We start from the raw sequence: 19968 nt of genomic DNA, 5'->3' as shown, positions 1-19968 counted from the left end.
TGATTGAAGTATAGTTGATTTTGAATGTTTTATTAGTTTCACATGTACAGCAAAGTGATTCAGATATTATATATGTGTGTGTGTATATATATTTTTCATATTCTTTTATCTTGTAGCTTATTACAAAGTACTGAGAATAGTTCCCTGTGCTATGCAGTAGGTCCCTGTTGGTTACCTACTTTATATATACTAATAAATATATATATATATATATAAATCCTAAACTCCTAATTTATTCCTGTGTCCCCTGTTCTCCACCCAATGATGTTTCATTATGTGATTAGGATTTGTAAGAAGGCAGTTTGAGAGTGCTGTCATTTAAATATTAATTATTACATATTTGAGAACTTTATAGTTCCTTTTAGAGTTGCTTATTACCCATATTTGGATGACACACTAAGTAAAGAATCCTTGACAAATCTTTTTCTCATGAACATTCCTATAGAAATGAGTTTTTGACTTTTTAGGTTTTCATGAGACCTTTGAGGCTAGCCTGATATTTTTTCACCATTGTTGGTCATTTGGTTTCTTCTACCTAAATGCTTTTTAAGATTTCTGAAGCTTTCCAATTCTGCAGCATATCTGTAACTTGATGGTTTATTCCTATTTTTTGTTTATCTTTCTTGGTGCATGATGAGATTATTCTGTTTGCAAGTTAAATTCATTATTTCAGAAGAGACCTTGACTTGTACCTTGACTTTGTACCTTTCTCTTCTTTATGAACAGTATTCCAGGTCATTAAAGTATATTAATGAACAAAGCAGATAAAAATCCCTGCCCTTGTGTGGAGCTTAAATTGTAGCAGGCATATGATGATGATGATACATGAGAAAATCATATAGTGTTGTGGATAGGAAAAGCAGTGTAAGAGGGATTGGAAGTTCTGGGCAGGAGACAGGCCATAGATTACAGTTTTTAATAGTCAGTGTAGGCCTCATTGAGAAGGTAGAGGAAACAGACGTAAAATTAGGAGCATATGTTGCATGCTGAAAAAGCAAGTAAGCCATGTAGTTGGAGGAAAGGATGTAAAATGAAGGAGAAGGTAGAGGAAATAAGGTCGGAATAAAAAGAGGCAGAGTTCAAGGCATGCAAGATTGTATGTGCCCTTAAAGGCCATCATTTGTGGAGTCATTATCCTGGTTGCTTTATTGAGAATGGTTTGTAGGGAATAATGGTAGAAGCAGGGAGGATTGATGAGGCAGTCAACACAATAAGATTGTTAAGATGTGAGTAATTGCTGTATCATACATTTGAAAGTAGGATGTGAGAAAACAAGAGGTATCAAAGATGACTCCCAAGATTTTAGTCTGGCAACTGAAAGGATGGAATTGTCAGCAACTGAGATGTATATAGAAGGCTAAAGATGGAGTGCATTTTAAGGAAATACATCATTAGGAGTTCAGTTTTGCACGTTAGGAAATGTCTCAGACATGCAAGTGAAAATGTCGGGTAGAATGTTCCAAATGAGTCTAGAGATCAAGAGAAAGAGCTCAGCTAGAGGTATTGATTTGGGTTATCAGCATATGGGTGACATTACCAAGAGGGTGATTATAGATATTGAGGAAAAAAAGACAGGGACTGAGGCCTGGGGTGTTGCCAGTATTACAAGGTTGCCAAGAGGGACCAGGAAAGGAGACTAATAAGGGGAGGATAAGTGAGATAACAAAGGTAGTCTCCTGAAGTCTGTTCAACAGAATAACTGTTGAAAGGTTAAGAGGAGAGCTGAAAACTGACTATTGCAGAACAATCATTTATAATATTAATAAGAGCAGTAATTTAGTGAAGTGATGAAAGTGATTAACTTGAAGTGAAGTCAAAGTCGCTCAGGTGTGTCCGACTCTTTGCGTCCCCATGGACTGTAGCCTGCCAGAGTCCTCTGTCCATAGAATTCTCCAGGCCAGAATACTGAAGTGGGTAGCTGTTGCCTTCTCCAGGGGATCTTCTCAACCCAGGGTCCTCCCGCATTGCAGGCGGATTCTTTATCATCTGAGCAAAAGATTAATTTGAGTACATATAAAAGGGAATGGAAAGAGAGGGATTAGAGACAACTAGTATAGGTGATTTATGTGGAGTTTATTGTTGAGTTGCTCAGTCGTGTCTGACTCTTTGTAATCCCATGGACTGCAGCACACCAGGCTTCCCTGTCCTTCACCATCTCCCAAAGTTTGCTCAAACTCATGTGCGTTGAGTTGATGAGGCCATCCAACCATCTCATCCTCTGTTACCCCTTCTCCTTCTGCCCTCAGTCTCCTTCTGCCATCAGGGTCTTTTCCAATGAGTTTGTTCTATGAAAAGGAATTCTCATTCTGGAGCAGTTACTCACAGGGAGAGGAAGATTAAGACTTCTTTTTAAAATGGGAGCAAAAGTGGTTTTTGGTGTGTGTCAGAGAAATGATATAGAAAAGAGGACTCTGATGATCTTTTCCACTTTATTCTGATATTTTCAATCATTGAGTGTTTTACCAAAGAGAGTATTCATTTCTTTAATGGGTTTTTTCTTTACTTTCTTTACATCTTACCTCTGGTTGTCTCATTTCTTCTTTCATTTTTTATTTCAAGAATCCCTTCTTAAAGACAATAGAGAAGTCCAAAATTTCTTGTTTCCTAGATTTATTCTTTGAAAACTACCTCCACTGTTTCTTGCTACCAAAGTTTTCTTCAGTTGGTTGATTACCTGTGAATTGAGGTATTGTGTTTTTTTTCAGTGTTATTGATTATAGTATTTACTTCAGGATGTTGCTTAGTTTTTCTCCTTTGTTGTGTTGCTGATACTGCTGAAGGGAAGTTCTGTAAAGAGCTATTTATATACCTTTTTCTGTTTACTTACTCTAATGATAGTTTTTAATATCTGCTAGACACTTAATTAGTAACATTGTTCATATTATTTGTGAAATGGAATGTTTGTTTTACTAGATATGCTTTTGCAGACATGAGATTTACCTGTGGCCAGAAAAAAAGACCATGGGTATTTGTATTTAAGCAGAAATTAAGATTTATATGTAATAATGAATCAGAAGTTGAATTATCATACATCAGATTTGTTTTCTTACTAACACAGTTATTTAATTGGGGGCTGCCACTTCTGACTAATGATTGGTCAAAAGCTATAGATATAAATGACCAAATAATCATATGCCCCATCTTTTTTCTTGCATTTCAGAAAACCTTGATGGCAATAAAAGTTGTCGTCATCTAGCCTTAGACAGTTTAATTTATGAAATAGATTTTATAGTATATAAATTATTTTAAATTGGTATAAATTTGAAGCTATAGATTAGCAACTCTTAACTAAGGGTTGTATATTAGAATTTTGTAGTTTTTCAAAATTCACGTTTTTAAAGAACTCTCTGAAGTGATTTTTGTGCCTAAGAACTGTCACTTTATAGAGCTTCCCTGGTGGCTCAATGGTGAAGACTCTGCATGACAATGCAGGAGACATGGGTTCGATCCCTGGTTTAGAAATATTCCACACTCTGTGGAGCAACTAATCTTATGCACTACAACTACTGAAGCCTAGAGCTTCAGGACCTGGAGCCTGTACTCTGCAACAAGAGACGCCTCTGCCATGAGAATTCCTTGCACCACAACTGGAGAGTAGTCCCCGCTCGCAGCAACTAAAGAAAAAGCTCTCCGCAACTAGAGAAAAAGACCAAATGCAGCCTAAATAAATAAATAAAAGATCTATCACTTACAGAAAAAAGTTACAGACATTTTTCTTCATCATGAAAGCTAATATAGGAGTGTCTAATTCAAAACAGCTTTCCTACACAGAATTTTATTTTGTAGCAGTATAAATTAGTAGAAAAATTGGTGGTCTCGTAAGTTTTTTACGCATTTTTCCCCCACAGTGTGTGTGACCTGTAACTCGATTGTCAAGGCGGTTAAATGTTAGTAAATTATGCCTTTAGAGTTTGCCAGAAATTCCATGCTATAAGCCACCTAGCCTTTCATTCCCTCAGATTAGTGGTGTTGAACCTGCAGAATTGAGTAACTTGCCTTTGTACCTTTATGGACCTTGGGAGATATCCCCTCAGCATAACCCAGAGAAATCTAACCCCAATTTTAGTAAAGTGTTCAGAATTTAGATTGGTTCCTAAAGGGTGGTATGAAAAGCAAATTTCTTAAGAGTTGATTGGGGCAGTTAGGACTAGCTAGCTTACTTTTCTTACAACTTTTTCCTTTAGTTGACATTTCAGATTAAGATCTTTTATTTCTGTTGCTGCTACCAAAGGCTAGGCATTGCTGTTATCATTAATCTGCTTAAATGTAGTCTTTTTTCACCACTTGTATTATCATTCTAAACAAAACACCCATCATTGCCTTAGTTTTTACTTTTCTAATCAAATGGTGCTTCTAGTAGTTTGCAGACTAGAAAGCATCTTAATGCTCCACCTAAGAAAGATGACAACCCAGCCACTCTATCCCTACCTCAGCTCATTTCTGCTTTCTTGCACATTGTTTTGTTTTGGTGGTGGTGGTTAGTGGAAGGATCGTCTAAGGGGTAGGAAGAATCCACTCTACTTGACTTGATGGGCTAGGTCTTGAGCCAGGTCAAGTACTCCAGTGCTTTGATGGTGACATTCCAAACACCTAGTTATACTGTGTGTAATCTGTATCACCAGAGTGATGGTATATGAAAATTTAAAAGTTGGATTTCACGAACTCTGGATGTTGCTAGGTAGAGCAGCCTCAAATTGAAATGAAAGAAAGGATTTAATTGACTGTTAGTGTTAGTTGCTCAGTTGTGTCTGACTCTTTGCAACCCCATGGACCTTAGTCCACCAGGCTCCTCTGTCCATGAAGACAAGAATACTGGAGTGGGTTGCTGTTTTTTCCTCCAAGGGATGTTCCCAACCCAGGGATCAAACCTGGATCTCCTGCATTGTAGTTGGATTCTTTACCGTCTGAGCCACCAGGGAAATTGCATAACTCGGAACTTGAAAGAATATTGAAAGGTCAGTCCATCCAAAGGAGAGATTCCGATGGGAAGAATCGGAAATTAAAATGAGGGCTGTTGCTTTAAGTGTTGAAACCTCAGCCTGTGCTGTGCTCCCTTTCTGCCCCTCCACACACACACACACACATTATTCTGATTAGAAATAGCATGTTTTTATCTGATTTGTAAGTCAATTACGATACTCATGACAAATATAAATACACCCTACTTAAGGAAGACTGACTCAGAATCTCCTTAAGGGTTGAATTTCAGGCAATATTTCCTTAGTTTTTGAAATGTTCATTCCCTGGTTAAGAAGCTATTTTCTCCCAATGCAAGATTGAAATTAAACTTTGAAAATCCTTATGTAACTTTTTACTATTGTGAAAATGTTTTGTTCATTGCTAATAAAAATTACCTTTTTGGGTGCCTAGTAAAATGTTTTTAATAGACTAAATTAACATCTCATTTCCCACTGGGATGTTACTTTCTTTTGTAAAAAATATCTTAATGTTTAAGAAATATTCAATAGATACTATGGAAGAAAATGGGGAAATAAGACAAATGATGAAACTAGACACTCATGGAGTTGCATAGGTTCATTATATAATCAATAAATAAAGCTATGTTATGCTTACTAGTATAGCTATGCACAAAAATCTCACTTGGAACTTCCCAAAGACCAAATAACAAATGCAGCAATTAGCATACCACACTTGAACTGTGAATTGTGAGATGCTTACTCCTTGTTTCTCCTTTTCATTGGCATTGAAAAATGATCTTTTCTAATTTTCCTGCGTATCCAGTTTTCTGTTATTTTCCAAAGAGAACAGTTTCTTCTGTTCAGCCATTTTTTGTCTGTTCACTTTTGTCTCTTTCTCTTGGTCAAGTTGCTGTTTATAGCAGAATTTATTTATTGAATGCCATATTGATGGACATTTAGGTTGGATGTAACTTTTAGATATTTCTTTTGATACAAATTGTGTATTTATATTGCTTGATACTAATGTTATTTTAAAGGGAATTAATTAAAATAGTTTTAACTTAAATATTTTTTCTTATAGCAGAAAAAGAAAACTAAGAACTTCAATCCACCAACACGTAGAAATTGGGAAAGTAATTACTTTGGGATGCCCCTCCAGGATCTGGTTACAGCTGAGAAGCCTATACCACTGTTTGTTGAAAAATGTGTGGAATTTATTGAAGATACAGGTAGGATAGAAGTTATCATTGCAAGACGTTTGATTTAAAATTTATGCTACTGTTTAATCATAGGTATGATTTAAGGTAGTAGTTTGAATGTTTTCAAAATGTTTAAGACTGGTACTATTTTTTAACTCATTTTACACATGAGTTTTTCCTTTTAAAATTCATAGCAATATTTATGAATGCACAGGAGGTAGCTTGTTTGTGATGTTATTATTTATTCAGGAGCACTAGCTTAATATGGTATATGTGGTTTGAGTTGTATTTGTAAGGCGTGTGTAGATATCCTCACTGTTTTAAAAACAAGCCTACACTTATCTGTTTCATCCAATGAATCTGTTGGACTAGTCACAGTTGAGGAATATAGGCAGAATATTGTTTATGTGCATTTAAAATGAATACAAGTTAACCATGAAACTGTAGTGATCTGAATAGACTACAAAATTTAATGGTTTGAAAACATGAGCTAATTTCATTATAGCTCTCTTTATTCTTAATGACCTCTTTTGATAAGCTTTTTTTTTTTTTAATAAAAAAGTTAGGCAAATGTCTTATCTAGAAAGTTCATTTTTACTTCAGTGTAAATGGTGAAATTATATTAATTGATTTTTAAATGTTAAATTAACCTGAGATTCCTGGGATAAATACCACTTCGTCTATGTGTTATTGCTGGATCCAGTTTGCTAAAATGATAAGGATTCTGCATTCTAAGAATTAACAATTTATAGTTTTCTAGCAGTGCCTAGAAAATCCCATGGACGGAGGAGCCTGGTAGGCTGCAGTCCATGGGGTTGCTGAGGGTCGGACACGACTGAGCGACTTCACTTTGACTTTTCACTTTCCTGCATTGGAGAAGGAAATGGCAACCCACTCCAGTGTTCTTGCCTGGAGAATCCCAGGGACGAGGGAGCCTGGTGGGCTGCCGTCTATGGGGTCGCACAGAGTCGGACATAACTGAAGTGACGCAGCAGCAGCAGCAGTGCCTAATATCTGGTTTTGGTATCAGGGTAAAGCTGGCATCACAGACTGAGTCTGTTTTCTGGAAAAGATTGTATAGAATGGTAATAGTTCTTTATTAAATTTTGGTAGAATTCACCAGCGAAACTATCTGGACCTGGAATTTTGTGAGGAGGCTTTTAACTATAGATTAAATTTCTTTAATGGATATAGGACTGTACAGATTTTCAATTTATTCAGTAAGCATTGACTGTGTCTTTCAGGGGGTTTATCCTTTTCATTCAAGTTGCTATAAGGTGGTTTATAAAATTCCATATCATACTTTTGATGCCTCTTCTTTTGTTTTTGGTATTACTAATTTCTTTTTTCCTTCTTGTTAGAAGTTTGTCCATAAGCTTTTGATTTTATTGATTTTTTTTCTCTTTTGTCCATTTCTAAATTCAGTGAATTCTACTTCTTCTTTACTTCTTTTTGCTTTCATTTGATTTTTTTTATAGTTTCTTAAGGTATAAACCTAGATTAATGATTTTGTCCAGTCTTCTATACTGTTTAGCATTTAAAATTTTCCTGTAAATATTATGTTAGCTGTACATCAAGGTCTTAATGCTGTTTCCATTTTCATTCAGTTCAGGATACTTTGTAATTTCCCTTTTGACTTTTTAATTTAACACATTAATTTTTATTTCAAATGTTTTCCAGATAACTTTCTGTTATTCATTTATAGTTTAATTTTGTCGCAGTTGAAAACAGTTTGACTTCAGTGTAACTTTATTGAGACTTGTTATTTATAGCCCAGAATGTGGTCTGTTTTGAAGAATGTTCCTTGGGACCCTGAGCAAAATATTTATTAAGCTATTGGATGAAGGATTCATCCAATGTCAGGTCAAGTTCTTTGAGAATATTGGTCAAATCTTATCTGTCCTTACTGATTTTCTTGTTGACTTGTTTTTTTTAATTGAGTACTGTTAAAATCTTTAATCATGATTGATACTTGTCTGTTTCTCTTTTGAGTTGTGTTAGTTTTTGTGTCGTGTTTTGAAATTTGTTTAGTTTCACATATATTTAGGATTATGTCTTTTTTTATGAAATAGTATCTTTATGATGCATTCTCCTTGTTTTGAAGCCTACTTAATCTAAAATTAATGTAGCAAACTGCATTTTCTTTCTTTTTTTCTATGAGGTATATGTTTTTTTAATCCTTTTTAATTGTATCTTCTTATTTAATGGAGTTTCTCATGGACTGAGTCTGACAATCCACTCTTCTAAGTGGAGTATTTATTAGATCATTGGCTTTTTATGTAATTATCAATCTAATTGGTTTTAAATCTTCTGTCTTGTTTTTATTTATTTTTTGTCTCATGTGAACATTATTCCTTTTCTGTTTTTGCTTTCTTTTGGATTAGCTGAAAACTTTTTACTCTTATTTTAACGCCAGCATCCAGTTACAATGTTTATCTGTTAGGGTTATTTTAAGTGGTACTCTCGAATTTTAAATATATATCTTTAATCACAATTCATCTTTAGACAACATTACACCAGCATAATGTGTAGCTTAAGAACCTTGGAACAGTACATTTAACCCTCCAATCCCTTTTTCTATTGTACACTTTAAATTTACAACATGTTTTAAGAATCATAGTATATGTTCATAATTTTTATTTTAAACAAGTAATTATCCTTATTTTTGAAAGGTTTTCTTAAGTTATAATCCTCTTAGAAAACAGCTTTATAAAATATAATTCACATACTCGACACTCTACCCATTTAAATTGTACAGTCCAGTGGTATATTTGTATGTTCACAGAGTTGTGCAAGCATCAGCACATTGAATTTTAGAACGTTTTCATCACTTCCAAAGTAAACCCCATCCATTAAGCAGTCAGTTCCCCATTCTCCATACTCATCATCCCTTAACTTTCTGACTCTATAGATTTACCTATTCTGGTCTTTTGTGACTGTCTTCTTTGCTTTAACATAGTGTTTTATAGCACCCATGTTAGCATCTCTCAGTACTTCATTTTTTAAAATAATTTTTATGTATTTTTGGCTGTGCGGGGTCTTTGTTGCTGTGCGCATTACTCTCTAGATGTAGGGCGTGGGCTTCTCATTGCAGTGGCTCGTCTTGTTGCCGAGCACTGGCTCTAGGGCACACAGGCTTTAGTAGTTGCAGACGTGGTCTTTGTAGTTGCAGCTCCCAGGCCCTAGAGCACAGGCTCAGTGGTTGTGGTGCGTGGGCTAACTCAGCAGCATGTGGAGTTTTCCCAGATCAATCCCTGAATTCATTTCTTCTGCATTGGCAGACAGACTCTACCACTGAGCCACCAGGGAATCCCCATGCATTTTTATTGTTGAATAATGTTCCATTGATGCGAATTTGTGTTGATTGCCACTTTTTGACAACTCTGAATATTGCTGCAGTGAACACTTATGTACCAGTTTTTTGTGTGGACACATTTTTCCCTCCTTTGAGTATACATACCTAGGAGCAGAATTTCAAGATCATAGGGTACGTATGTGTTAATCGCTCAGTCATGTCTCTCTGCGACCCTGTGGACTGTAGCCCACGAGGCTCCTCTATCCATGGAAGGAGTGAGTTGCCATTTCCTTCTCCAGGGCATCTTCCTGATCCAGGGATCTAACCCGGGTCTCCTGCATTGCAGGCACATTCTTTACCATTTGAGCCACTAAGGAAGCCCCTATGTTTAACCCTTTGAGGAATTTACCAGACTGTCATGCAAAAAGTGACTGCACCATTTACATTCCCACCAGTAATATTCAAGAGTCCTAGTTTCTCCATATCTTTGCTAACATGTATTTTCTGATTTTTTGATTATAGCCATATTAGTGGGTGTGAAAGTATCATGTGGTTTTGATTTGCATTTCCCTGATGACAAATGATGTTGAACATATTTTCAGTTGTTTATTGGCCATTTGTATATCTTTGGAAAGATATCTTTTCATATACTTTGCCATTTTTAAGTTCAGTTGTTTATCTTAGTGTTGAGTTGAAGAGTTCTTTATATACTCTAGATACAGTTCAGTTCAGTTCAGTTCAGTCGCTCAGTGGTGTCCAACTCTTTGCAACCCCATGAACTGCAGCATGTCAGGCTTCCCTGTCCATCACCAACTCCCGGAATTCACCCAAACCCATGTCCATTGAGTCAGTGATGCCATCCAACCATCTCATCCTCTGTTGTCCCCATCTCCTCCTGCCCTCAATCTTTCCCAGCATCAGGGTCTTTTCAAATGAGTCAGCTGTTCGCATCAGGTGGCCAAAGGATTGGAGTTTCAGCTTCAGCATCAGTCCTTTCAGTGAACACCAAGGACTGATCTCCTTTAGGATGGACTGGTTGGATCTCCTGGTAGTCTAAGGGACTCTCAAGAGTCTTCTCCAACACCACAGTTCAAAAGCATCAATTCTTCGGCACTCAGCTTTCTTTATAGTCCAACTCTAACATCCATACATGACCACTGGAAAAACCATAGCCTTGACTAGAGAGACCGTTGTTAGCAAAGTAATGTCTCTGCTTTTTAATATGCTGTCTAGATAACTTTCCTTCCAAGGAGTAAACATCTTTTAATTTCATGGCTGCAATCACCATCTGCAGTGAACAAGTTGCTTTCAAATACGATTTGCAGTTTTTTTCCCCACATTTCTTTTTGGTATCGTTTGAAGCACAAAAGTTGTAAATTTTGATGAAATCTAATTTTTTTTTTGTCACTGTGTGCATGATATCATATCTAAGAAAGCTTTGCCAAAGCCAAGATTACAAAAATGTATTCCTATATATTCTTCTAAGAGCTTTTTTGGTTTTACCTGTTACATTTAGGTCTGTGATTCATTTTGAGTTAATTTTTGTGTGTGGTACAAGGAGGCATCCCAGCTTGATTCATTTGCTTGTACATATCCATTGTCCAAGCACCATTTATTGAATTCCCAGCATTCTTTTTGAAAATCACTTGGCTGTAAATGTGAGTAGTTCTTCCACTTATATTCCATTGATCTATATGCCTATCCATTTTTGTCAGTACCAGTTTGTTTTCAATATTTTATCTGTGGGGTAGTTTTTGAAACCAGGAAGTTTAGTCCTCCAACTTTGTTCTTTTATTTCTAGGCTGTTAGATTTTTTTCTTTTCAGTTTTTTTAAAGATTGCTCCTTGTCTTCTGCATGATATTTACCCAAAAATCTGTTTTTCTTTCCAGTATTCCTCTGTATATGATGTGTTACCCTCTCTCCCTCAATTCCCAACTGCTTTTAAGATTATTCTGTTTTTTGCTGAATTTTTTTATTAGCATATTAGGGTTTTTTGTGTTTTTTTCTGGTGTGGGTGTGTATTCTTTGGGATTTTCTGTGTATATAAGGTCATATCCAATGTGAATAGGGATAGCTTTACTTCTTCTTTTGAAATTTGGTTGTCTTTTGTTTCTGTGTCTTGCTCTGGCTTGACCTTCCAGTGTAATATTGAATAGCTGTGGTGAAAGCAGGCATTGTTGGTATTCCTTACTTTAGAGGAAAGCTTTCTTTCACCATTATCATGTTAGCTCTGAATTTTTCATAAATATTCTTTATCGTGTTACAGAAGTTTCCTTCTGTATTAGTTTCCTGGAGTTGCCAGAATGAACTCCCACAAACTGGGTAGCTTAAAACAATAGAAATGTATTTGCTGACAGCCTAAAGGCTGGAAATCTGAGATCAAGATGTTAGTTGGGTCATGCTCCCTCAGAGACTCTGGATAGAATCCTTTCTTGGTTCTTTCTGGCTTCTGGTGGTGTCTGTCAATCCTTGATATTCCTTGGCTTACAAGTAATAATGTTACTCCATTCTGTCTTTGGAGATCTGGCTGTATCTGCCTTCTTAGAAAGATACTAGTTGTTGGGTTAAGGACTCACCCTCATCTTATATGACCTCATCTTATCCTAGCTGATTGTAGTGGTCTTGTTTGCAAGTAAGGTCCCTTTCTAAGGCATTGGGGGTTATGACGTCAACATATCTTTTGGGGAGACTAAGTCAATCCATAAAACATTTTATTCCTAGTTTGTAGAGTATTTTTTATTGTGAAAGGGTGTTTGATATTGTGAAATGATTTTTTTGTGTCAATTGATATAATCATGTGGGATTTTTTTCTTTCATTCTATTAATGTGAGTTGCATTATCTTTTTGTTATGTTGAACCACATTTGCATTCCTGTGATAAATCCCACTGCCTCATGGTATCTAATCTTTTTAATGCTGTTGCATTCAATTTGCTGTGTGGGTGCCCAGTTGCGTCTGACTCTTAGCCCACCAGGCTTCTCTGTCCAAGGAGTCTCCAGGCAAGAATACTGAAGCAGGTTGCCATTCCTTAATGTAGGGGATCTTCCCAACCCAGGGATCAAACTTGCATCTTTTGCATCTCCTGCATTTGCAGGCAGTTTCTTTACTACTGTGCCACCTGGAAAGCCCTTCAGTTTGCTAGTGTTCTGCAGAAGTTTTTTGCATCTGTATTCCTAAAGAATATTGGTATATAGCTTTCGTTTCTTTTGGAGTCTTTGGCTTTAGTATTGGGGTAATACTGACCTCATAGAATGAGCTAGGAAGTGTTTCTTCCTTTATCTTTTTATTCTTTAGAATATTTTAAAGCTAGTTTTCTCTGTTATTAAAGAGCTATCTTCAGGAACTTTTGAAGCATTTCTATGTTAGAGATTTTCTAAAATTTTTTCTAGATTTTAGTCTTCCAGTTTTATGTTTTGTTGCCAGTGTATCTCCTGCTGCTTATAATTTTATTTTGCATTTCCAGTTTACAACTTCTAATTTGTTGTGAGTCAGGAAAACATATGGCAGAGTTAGTCTAAGTTGTGTTTTTGGTTAGGTTGAATAGAATCTGTGGGTAAACAGGAGGTATTCCTCCTATAAAGAAAACAGTGTATTTTAGTGCAGGAGTTTGTAACATCTTTTTGGCTATTTATAATCCTTTTTATTTGCATTTTTTAAGTTATGATAGGTTAGGGGTTGAGATGACCAAGTTCCAGATAAATGAGGAATTTCTCTCACTATCCTAAAATTTATATTTGCATGTAGATGTAGTTAATCTGAAATGCCCTCATTATTACAAATTACAAAGAAAAGATTACCTCTAAAGCTTAGAGGTTATTTTTCTGCTCACATTATGTTAGAAGCATGAGTGTCTCAGTGAGGTTCTTTAAATATTGGTCTGAAAATTATGTTGTTCCAACACACCAGTGATCAATGAAATAATTGAGGTGAAATGAGTATAAATGAATCTCTGTTTTATTGGTAAAATAAAGGTTACTATAACTTTGTTTTTCTTTATACTTCCTCATTCCCAGTTGCCTTTTTGAACTACTCATTTTCGTTGATCTAAATAAATAACACTTTTTCACTGAATGTCATTGCCTTTTATCGTCTGTGCTTCCTTGTCCTACCTATATATCAGTCCATTTTTATGTTCACTCCTTTGCATATCTCATCAAACCCCACCATGTTATTCTCTTGGCAAACCTCAACTTTGATTAAACTAACTCTCTGCCTACGCTGCAGTTGGACGAGAAAAGTAGATCATGGCTGTAGAAAAACATAAACCATGCATTTCACGTTAAATATGTGACCACAAATCTGAAGTAATCATCCAGTGTTTTCTTTATTTCTAAACATTTTGAAAATTTTTTGAACCTTCAGAAATGTAACAAGGATAATATTATGAAGCATCCACATAACTTTCATCTAGATATACCAATTTTGGGGGAGGAGGTTACCACATTTCTCCCCAACTTTTTTTTTTTTTTTTGGCTAAACCATTGGAAAGTTACAGATACCATGTACTTCACTCTTGAATCTTTTAGCATGTATCTCCTAAGAACATTTTCTCCACATAACCACAATATAAATAACACCTTTGGGAAATAAAACATTGATAAAATCTTACTTTATAATATTTTGTTTATAAGCAGATTTCCATTATTATCCCAGTAATGCCCTCTTACAGCTTCTTTGTTCTTTCAGTTTAGGATCCAGTCAAGGATCGTGCATTTGCATTTATTGTTATGCATGAAATATGTCTCGTTATCTTTCCTTAATCTATAATAGTTCTCTAGCCTTACTTATATTTTCTTGACACATTTTTTGAAAATTCTTAAGTTTTTTTTCCCAGAATGTTCCTAAATTTTGTCTGATTCCTAGTCAGATTCAACTTAAACACTTTTGGCTGGAATTCTACATAGGGCTGAGATATCTTTCTTTGATGCATCATACTAAGAAACATATAATGCTATTTCCTAAAGGACTTCTTAGGTTGCTTTTGAAATTCTAGACTTTTAATAACCTTAACAGTGTCAGATAATGCTTAAAGTTGTGATCATTGACATCTGACTTTAATGATTCAAGAGTGACTTGTTTATTCTAGATCTAGCCAAGAATTATAAATTAGCCCTTAAAGCGTTTCATTAGATAATTTTAGTATGCCTGTGTCTAGCAGAAATTCTTTAAGGATTTCTAGTATATTAATAAATTGCCTTTTGTGTTGTCTGGCTTTGAAACATATTTTTTATCTGTTAGCAAGAACATTTTCTTCTTGAAGTAGCTGGTCATTGGGGTACAGCTAATCCTTTCTTTTTGTTTTTTGAACACCACAGCCATTAGACCATAATCTCTAAGAGATTAGGGACCTGTAGCTCCTAAAACTGGGGGCACATATGATTAAATCTTTATTTAATAAATGTTTAAAAATGAACCCTAGTTTGTTTTAATAACCCTACATGTGTGTCCTTGTGCCAATAGTAACACAAGAGTGATATCTTTTTAAGTCTTTATTTTCCAAAATAGAATTAGCATTTATTATTTTTTCCTAAAACGAGTGCATGACCATTGCAAAAGATAGTGTGACTTTTTATAATTTAAATTTATATCAGTTCAGTTCAGTCGCTCAGTCACGTCCAACTCTTTGTGACCCCATGAACCGCAGCACACCAGGCCTCCCTGTCCATCACCAACTCCCGGAGTCCACTCAAGCCCATGTCCATCGAGTTGGTGATGCCATCCGACCATTAAATCCTCTGTCGTCCCCTACTCCTCTTGCCCTCAATCTTTCCCAACATCAGGGTCTTTTCAAATGAGTCAGCTCTTTTTATCAGGTGGCCAAAGGATTGGAGTTTTAACTTCATAATCAGTCCTTCCAGTGAACACCCGTACTGATCTCCTTTAGGATGGACCGGTTGGATCTCCTTGCAGTCCAAGGGACTCTCAAGAGTCTTTTCCAACACCACAGTTCAAAAGCATCAATTCTAATGCACTGACCTTTCTTTATAGTCCAACATCCATATATGACCACTGGAAAAACCATAGCCTTGACTAGATGGACCTTTGTTGGCAAAGTAATGTCTCTGCTTTTTTAATATGCTGTCTAGGTTGGTCATAACTTTCCTTCCAAGGAGTAAGCGTCTTTTAATTTCATGGTTGCAGTCACAATCTGCAGTGATTTTGGAGCCCAGAAAAATAAAGTCTGACACTGTTTCCACTGTTTGCCCATCTATTTGCCATGAAGTGTTGGGACCAGATGCCATGATCTTCGTTTTCTGAATGTTGAGCTTTAAGCCCACTTTTTCACTCTCCACTTTCACTTTCATTAACCGGCTCTTTAGTTCCTCTTCACTTTCTGCCATCAGGGTGGTGTCATCTGCATTTCTGAGGTTATTGATATTTCTCCCAGCAGTCTTGATTCCAGCTTGTGCTTCTTCCAGCCCAGCGTTTCCCCTGATGTACTCTGCATATAAGTTAAATAAGCAGGGTAACAATGTACAGCCTTGACATACTCCTTTCCCGATTTGGAACCAGTCTGTTGTTCCATGTCCAGTTCTAACTGTTGCTTCCTGACCTGCATACGGGTTTTTCAAGAGGCAGGTCAGGTGGTCTGGTATGCCCATCTCTTTCAGAATTTTCCACAGTTTCTTGTGATCCACACAGTCAAAGGCTTTGGCATAGTCAATAAAGCAGACATAGATGTTTTTCTGGAACTCTCTTGCTTTTCCCATGATCCAACGGATGTTGGCGATTTGATCTCTGGTTCCTCTGCCTTTTCTAAAACCAGCTTGAACATCAGGAAGTTCATGGTTCACGTATTGCTGAAGCCTGGCTTGGAGAATTTTGAGCATTACTTTACTAGCATGTGAGATGAGTGCAACTGTGTGGTAGTTGGAGCATTCTTTGGCATTGCCTTTCTTTGGGATTGGAATGAAAACTGACCTTTTCCAGTCCTGTGGCCACTGCTGAGTTTTCCAGATTTGCTGGCATATTGAGTGCAGCACTTTCACAGCATTGTCTTTTAGGATTTGAAACAGCTCAACTGGAATTCTGTAATCTCCACTAGCTTTGTTCATAGTGATGCTTTCTAAGGCCCACTTGACTTCACATTCCAGGTAATTTTTATTGTACTGAGCTGTTACAACATTAAAAATCCAGGCTTTACCTTGTGATAATAGTAGATGATGAAGGTGATACACAATGTGCAAAATGCTCTGGTTAATGCAGGAAAAGAAAGGCTGTTCTTAAGAGAAAGCTATGTCAAATACTTTGTTTTTATGTTAGATGGAAACATATGGAATTGTCATTTTTGTGATTGACAATCAGGTGATTACACCTGTAGCTCTTTTGTTTTTTAAATGGTGAAATTCCTGCAGGAAAATGAATGTCTGTAAGTCTGAAGAAACACGCTGGCCCTTCCTCTTTTTATCCCTATGGGGAAATAATTAGTAATGTATTCAGCTTTTACATTCAATATGGCAGTTATTCTTTTGTTTACATATTTGCTTATATTTTTATTTTCTAGGAAAAATGTCTAGAAATGAAATTATTATGCCAACCTCAGTGATAGAAAGCATGCAGAACGAGGAAATCACCTACCATGAAACAAATGGGGTGGCTTGTCAAAAATATTTTCTTTATGTATCAAATGAGACAAAGTAATGACCCTGGCTTGCCCAGTGTCTTACATTTAGCAAGTCAATTCACTTTTCAAAGCTTGTCTCCTTATCATTAACATAAGGCCTCTTGTCAGATATTTTGAAAATGAAATGAAAACAAATATGTAGTATTTACTTTATAAATTTTTAAGCATTTTATGTAAAGAAAGTAGCAAAATGAAAGGTTGAAATACTGTTGTTGCTTTTTCTCAGATATTAAAGATATAGTGGCTAGAAAGTAGTGGTGTCTTTTAATACAGTGAATTCCAGTTGCAGTAATATTCTGCTCCCCCCACCGCATATTTAAAATGTACTATTTTTGATTGACGGGGAAAAATACTGCCTTTAGCCTTTTTAATTACTGTAGTATTCTTGTCCCTGAAGTGTCACTTATCATTGCTAAAAGACTTACTTCATTGATTTTACTTCAATCCTCATGCATTTTGATATCTGTTTCTCTGTGTATCAGATCAGATCAGATCAGATCAGTCGCTCAGTTGTGTCCGACTCTTCGCGACCCCATGAATCGCAGCACGCCAGGCCTCCCTGTCCATCACCAACTCCCAGAGTTCACTCAGACCTCACGTCCATCGAGTCCGTGATGCCATCCAGCCATCTCATCCTCTGTCGTCCCCTTCTCCTCTTGCCCCCAATCCCTCCCAGCATCAGAGTCTTTTCCAGTGAGTTAACTCTTCGCATGAGGTGGCCAAAGTACTGGAGTTTCAGCTTTAGCATCATTCCTTCCAAAGAAATCCCAGGGCTGATCTCCATCAGAATGGACTGGTTGGATCTCCTTGCAGTCCAAGGAACTCTCAGGAGTCTTCTCCAACACCACAGTTCAAAAGCATCAATTCTTCGGCGCTCAGCCTTCTTCACAGTCCAACTCTCACATCCATACATGACCACAGGAAAAACCATAGCCTTGACTAGACGGACCTTTGCTGGCAAAGTAATGTCTCTGCTTTTGAATATGCTATCTAGTTGATCATAACTTTCCTTCCAAGGAGTAAGCGTCTTTTAATTTCATGGCTGCAGTCACCATCTGCAGTGATTTTGGAGCCCAGAAAAATAAAGTCTGACACTGTTTCCACTGTTTCCCCATCTATTTCCCATGACGTGATGGGACCAGATGCCATGATCTTCGTTTTCTGAATGTTGAGCTTTAAGCCCACTTTTTCACTCTCCACTTTCACTTTCATCAAGAGGCTTTTGAGTTCCTCTTCACTTTCTGCCATCAGGGTGGTGTCATCTGCGTATCTGAGGTTATTGATATTTCTCCCGGCAATCTTGATTCCAGCTTTGCTTCTTCCAGCCCAGCATTTCTCATGATGTACTCTGCATATAAGTTAAATAAGCAGGGTGACAATATACAGCCTTCACGTACTCCTTTTCCTATTTGGAACCAGTCTGTTGTTCTATGTCCACTTCTAACTGTTGCTTCCTGACCTGCATACAGGTTTCTCAAGAGGCAGGTCAGGTGTCCTGGTATTCTCATCTCTTTCAGAATTTTCCACAGTTTCTTGTGATCCACACAGTCAAAGGCTTTGGCATAGTCAATAAAGCAGACATAGATGTTTTTCTGGAACTCTCTTGCTTTTCCCATGATCCAACGGATGTTGGCGATTTGACCTCTGGTTCCTCTGCCTTTTCTAAAACCAGCTTGAACGTCAGAAGTTTACAGTTCACGTATTGCTGAAGCCTGGCTTGGAGAATTTTGAGCATTACTTTACTAGCATGTGAGATGAGTGCAACTGTGCGGTAGTTGGAGCATTCTTTGGCATTGCCTTTCTTTGGGATTGGAATGAAAACTGACCTTTTCCAGTCCTGTGGCCACTGCTGAGTTTTCCAAATTTGCTGGCATATTGAGTGCAGCACTTTCACAGCATCATCTTGTAAGGATTTGAAATAGCTCAACTGGAATTCCATCACCTCCACTAGCCTTGTTCGTCGTGATGCTTTCTAAGGCCCACTTGACTTTGCATTCCAGGATGTCTGGCTGTAGGTGAGTGATCACACCATCGTGATTATCTGGGTCGTGAAGATCTTTTTTGTACAGTTCTTCTGTGTATTCTTGCCACCTCTTCTTAATATCTTCTGCTTCTATTAGGTCCATACCATTTCTGTCCTTTATTGAGCTCATCTTTGCATGAAATGTTCCCCTGGTATCTCTAATTTTCTTGAAGAGATCTCTAGTCTTTCCCATTCTGTTGTTGTCCTCTGTTTCTTTGCATTGATTGCTATATGTTTATATCTGTAAAAAAATTTTTTTTAGATTTATAGCAGAATCAAGAGAGAGATTTCTCATTTACCCCCTCTCACACGTGAAACTCCCCAACCCCCATCACCAACATCACTCCCCAAAATGGTACATTTTTTGCCAAGGATAAACCTGTGCTGATACATGATAATCACCCAGAATTCATAGTGTACATTAGTATTTACTCTTGGTGTTGTATATTTTATTGGTTTGGACATATGTATAATGACATACCCATCACTACAGTAGCATAAAGAGTGTTTTTACTGCCCTAAAAGTCTTTGGTGCTCTGCCTATTCATCTCTCTCTACCTCCCCCACCCCTGGCAACCATGTACCTGTTATTTGTTTTACCTTTTTATTTTACCTTTTCTAAAATGTATTGTTAGACAATAATCCAATATGTGCCCTTTTCAGATTGGCTTCTTTCACTTAGTAATACGCATTTAAGTTTTCTCTATGTCTTTTCATGGGTTAATAACACCATTCTTTGTTGAGATTTCATTGTCTGGATGTACCACCATTTAATTACCCATTTACCTTCTGAAGAACAGCCTGTATTCTTCCACATTTGGGCAGTTATGCTATAAACATAGCTATAGCTACAAAATAAATGCTGTAAACACCAGTGTGTAGATTTTTGTGTAGACATTTTTCATTTC

At 36.8% G+C, this 19968-nt stretch overlaps 1 protein-coding gene across 2 annotated transcripts in view; it reads left to right on the top strand.

Moving 5' to 3' along the window:
- ARHGAP5 (Rho GTPase activating protein 5) overlaps positions 1-19968 on the top strand; it is a 65589-nt gene that overhangs the window by 22486 nt on the left and 23135 nt on the right. Inside the window, exon 2 of one of the 2 annotated variants that reach the window (XM_006056263.4) lies at positions 6004-6148. In XM_006056263.4, the coding sequence (XP_006056325.1) occupies positions 6004-6148 (145 nt within the window). Of the gene's footprint in view, positions 1-6000; positions 6149-19968 lie in introns of both variants that reach the window. The other variant, XM_025271245.3, reaches the window with a different exon arrangement.

Source organism: Bubalus bubalis, chromosome 20, assembly GCF_019923935.1.
Source record: "Bubalus bubalis isolate 160015118507 breed Murrah chromosome 20, NDDB_SH_1, whole genome shotgun sequence".
In the NCBI taxonomy this organism is placed as follows: domain Eukaryota; kingdom Metazoa; phylum Chordata; class Mammalia; order Artiodactyla; family Bovidae; genus Bubalus; species Bubalus bubalis.
Note: the sequence above shows the minus strand (reverse complement) of the source record. Positions and strands in the feature narration are given on the sequence as shown.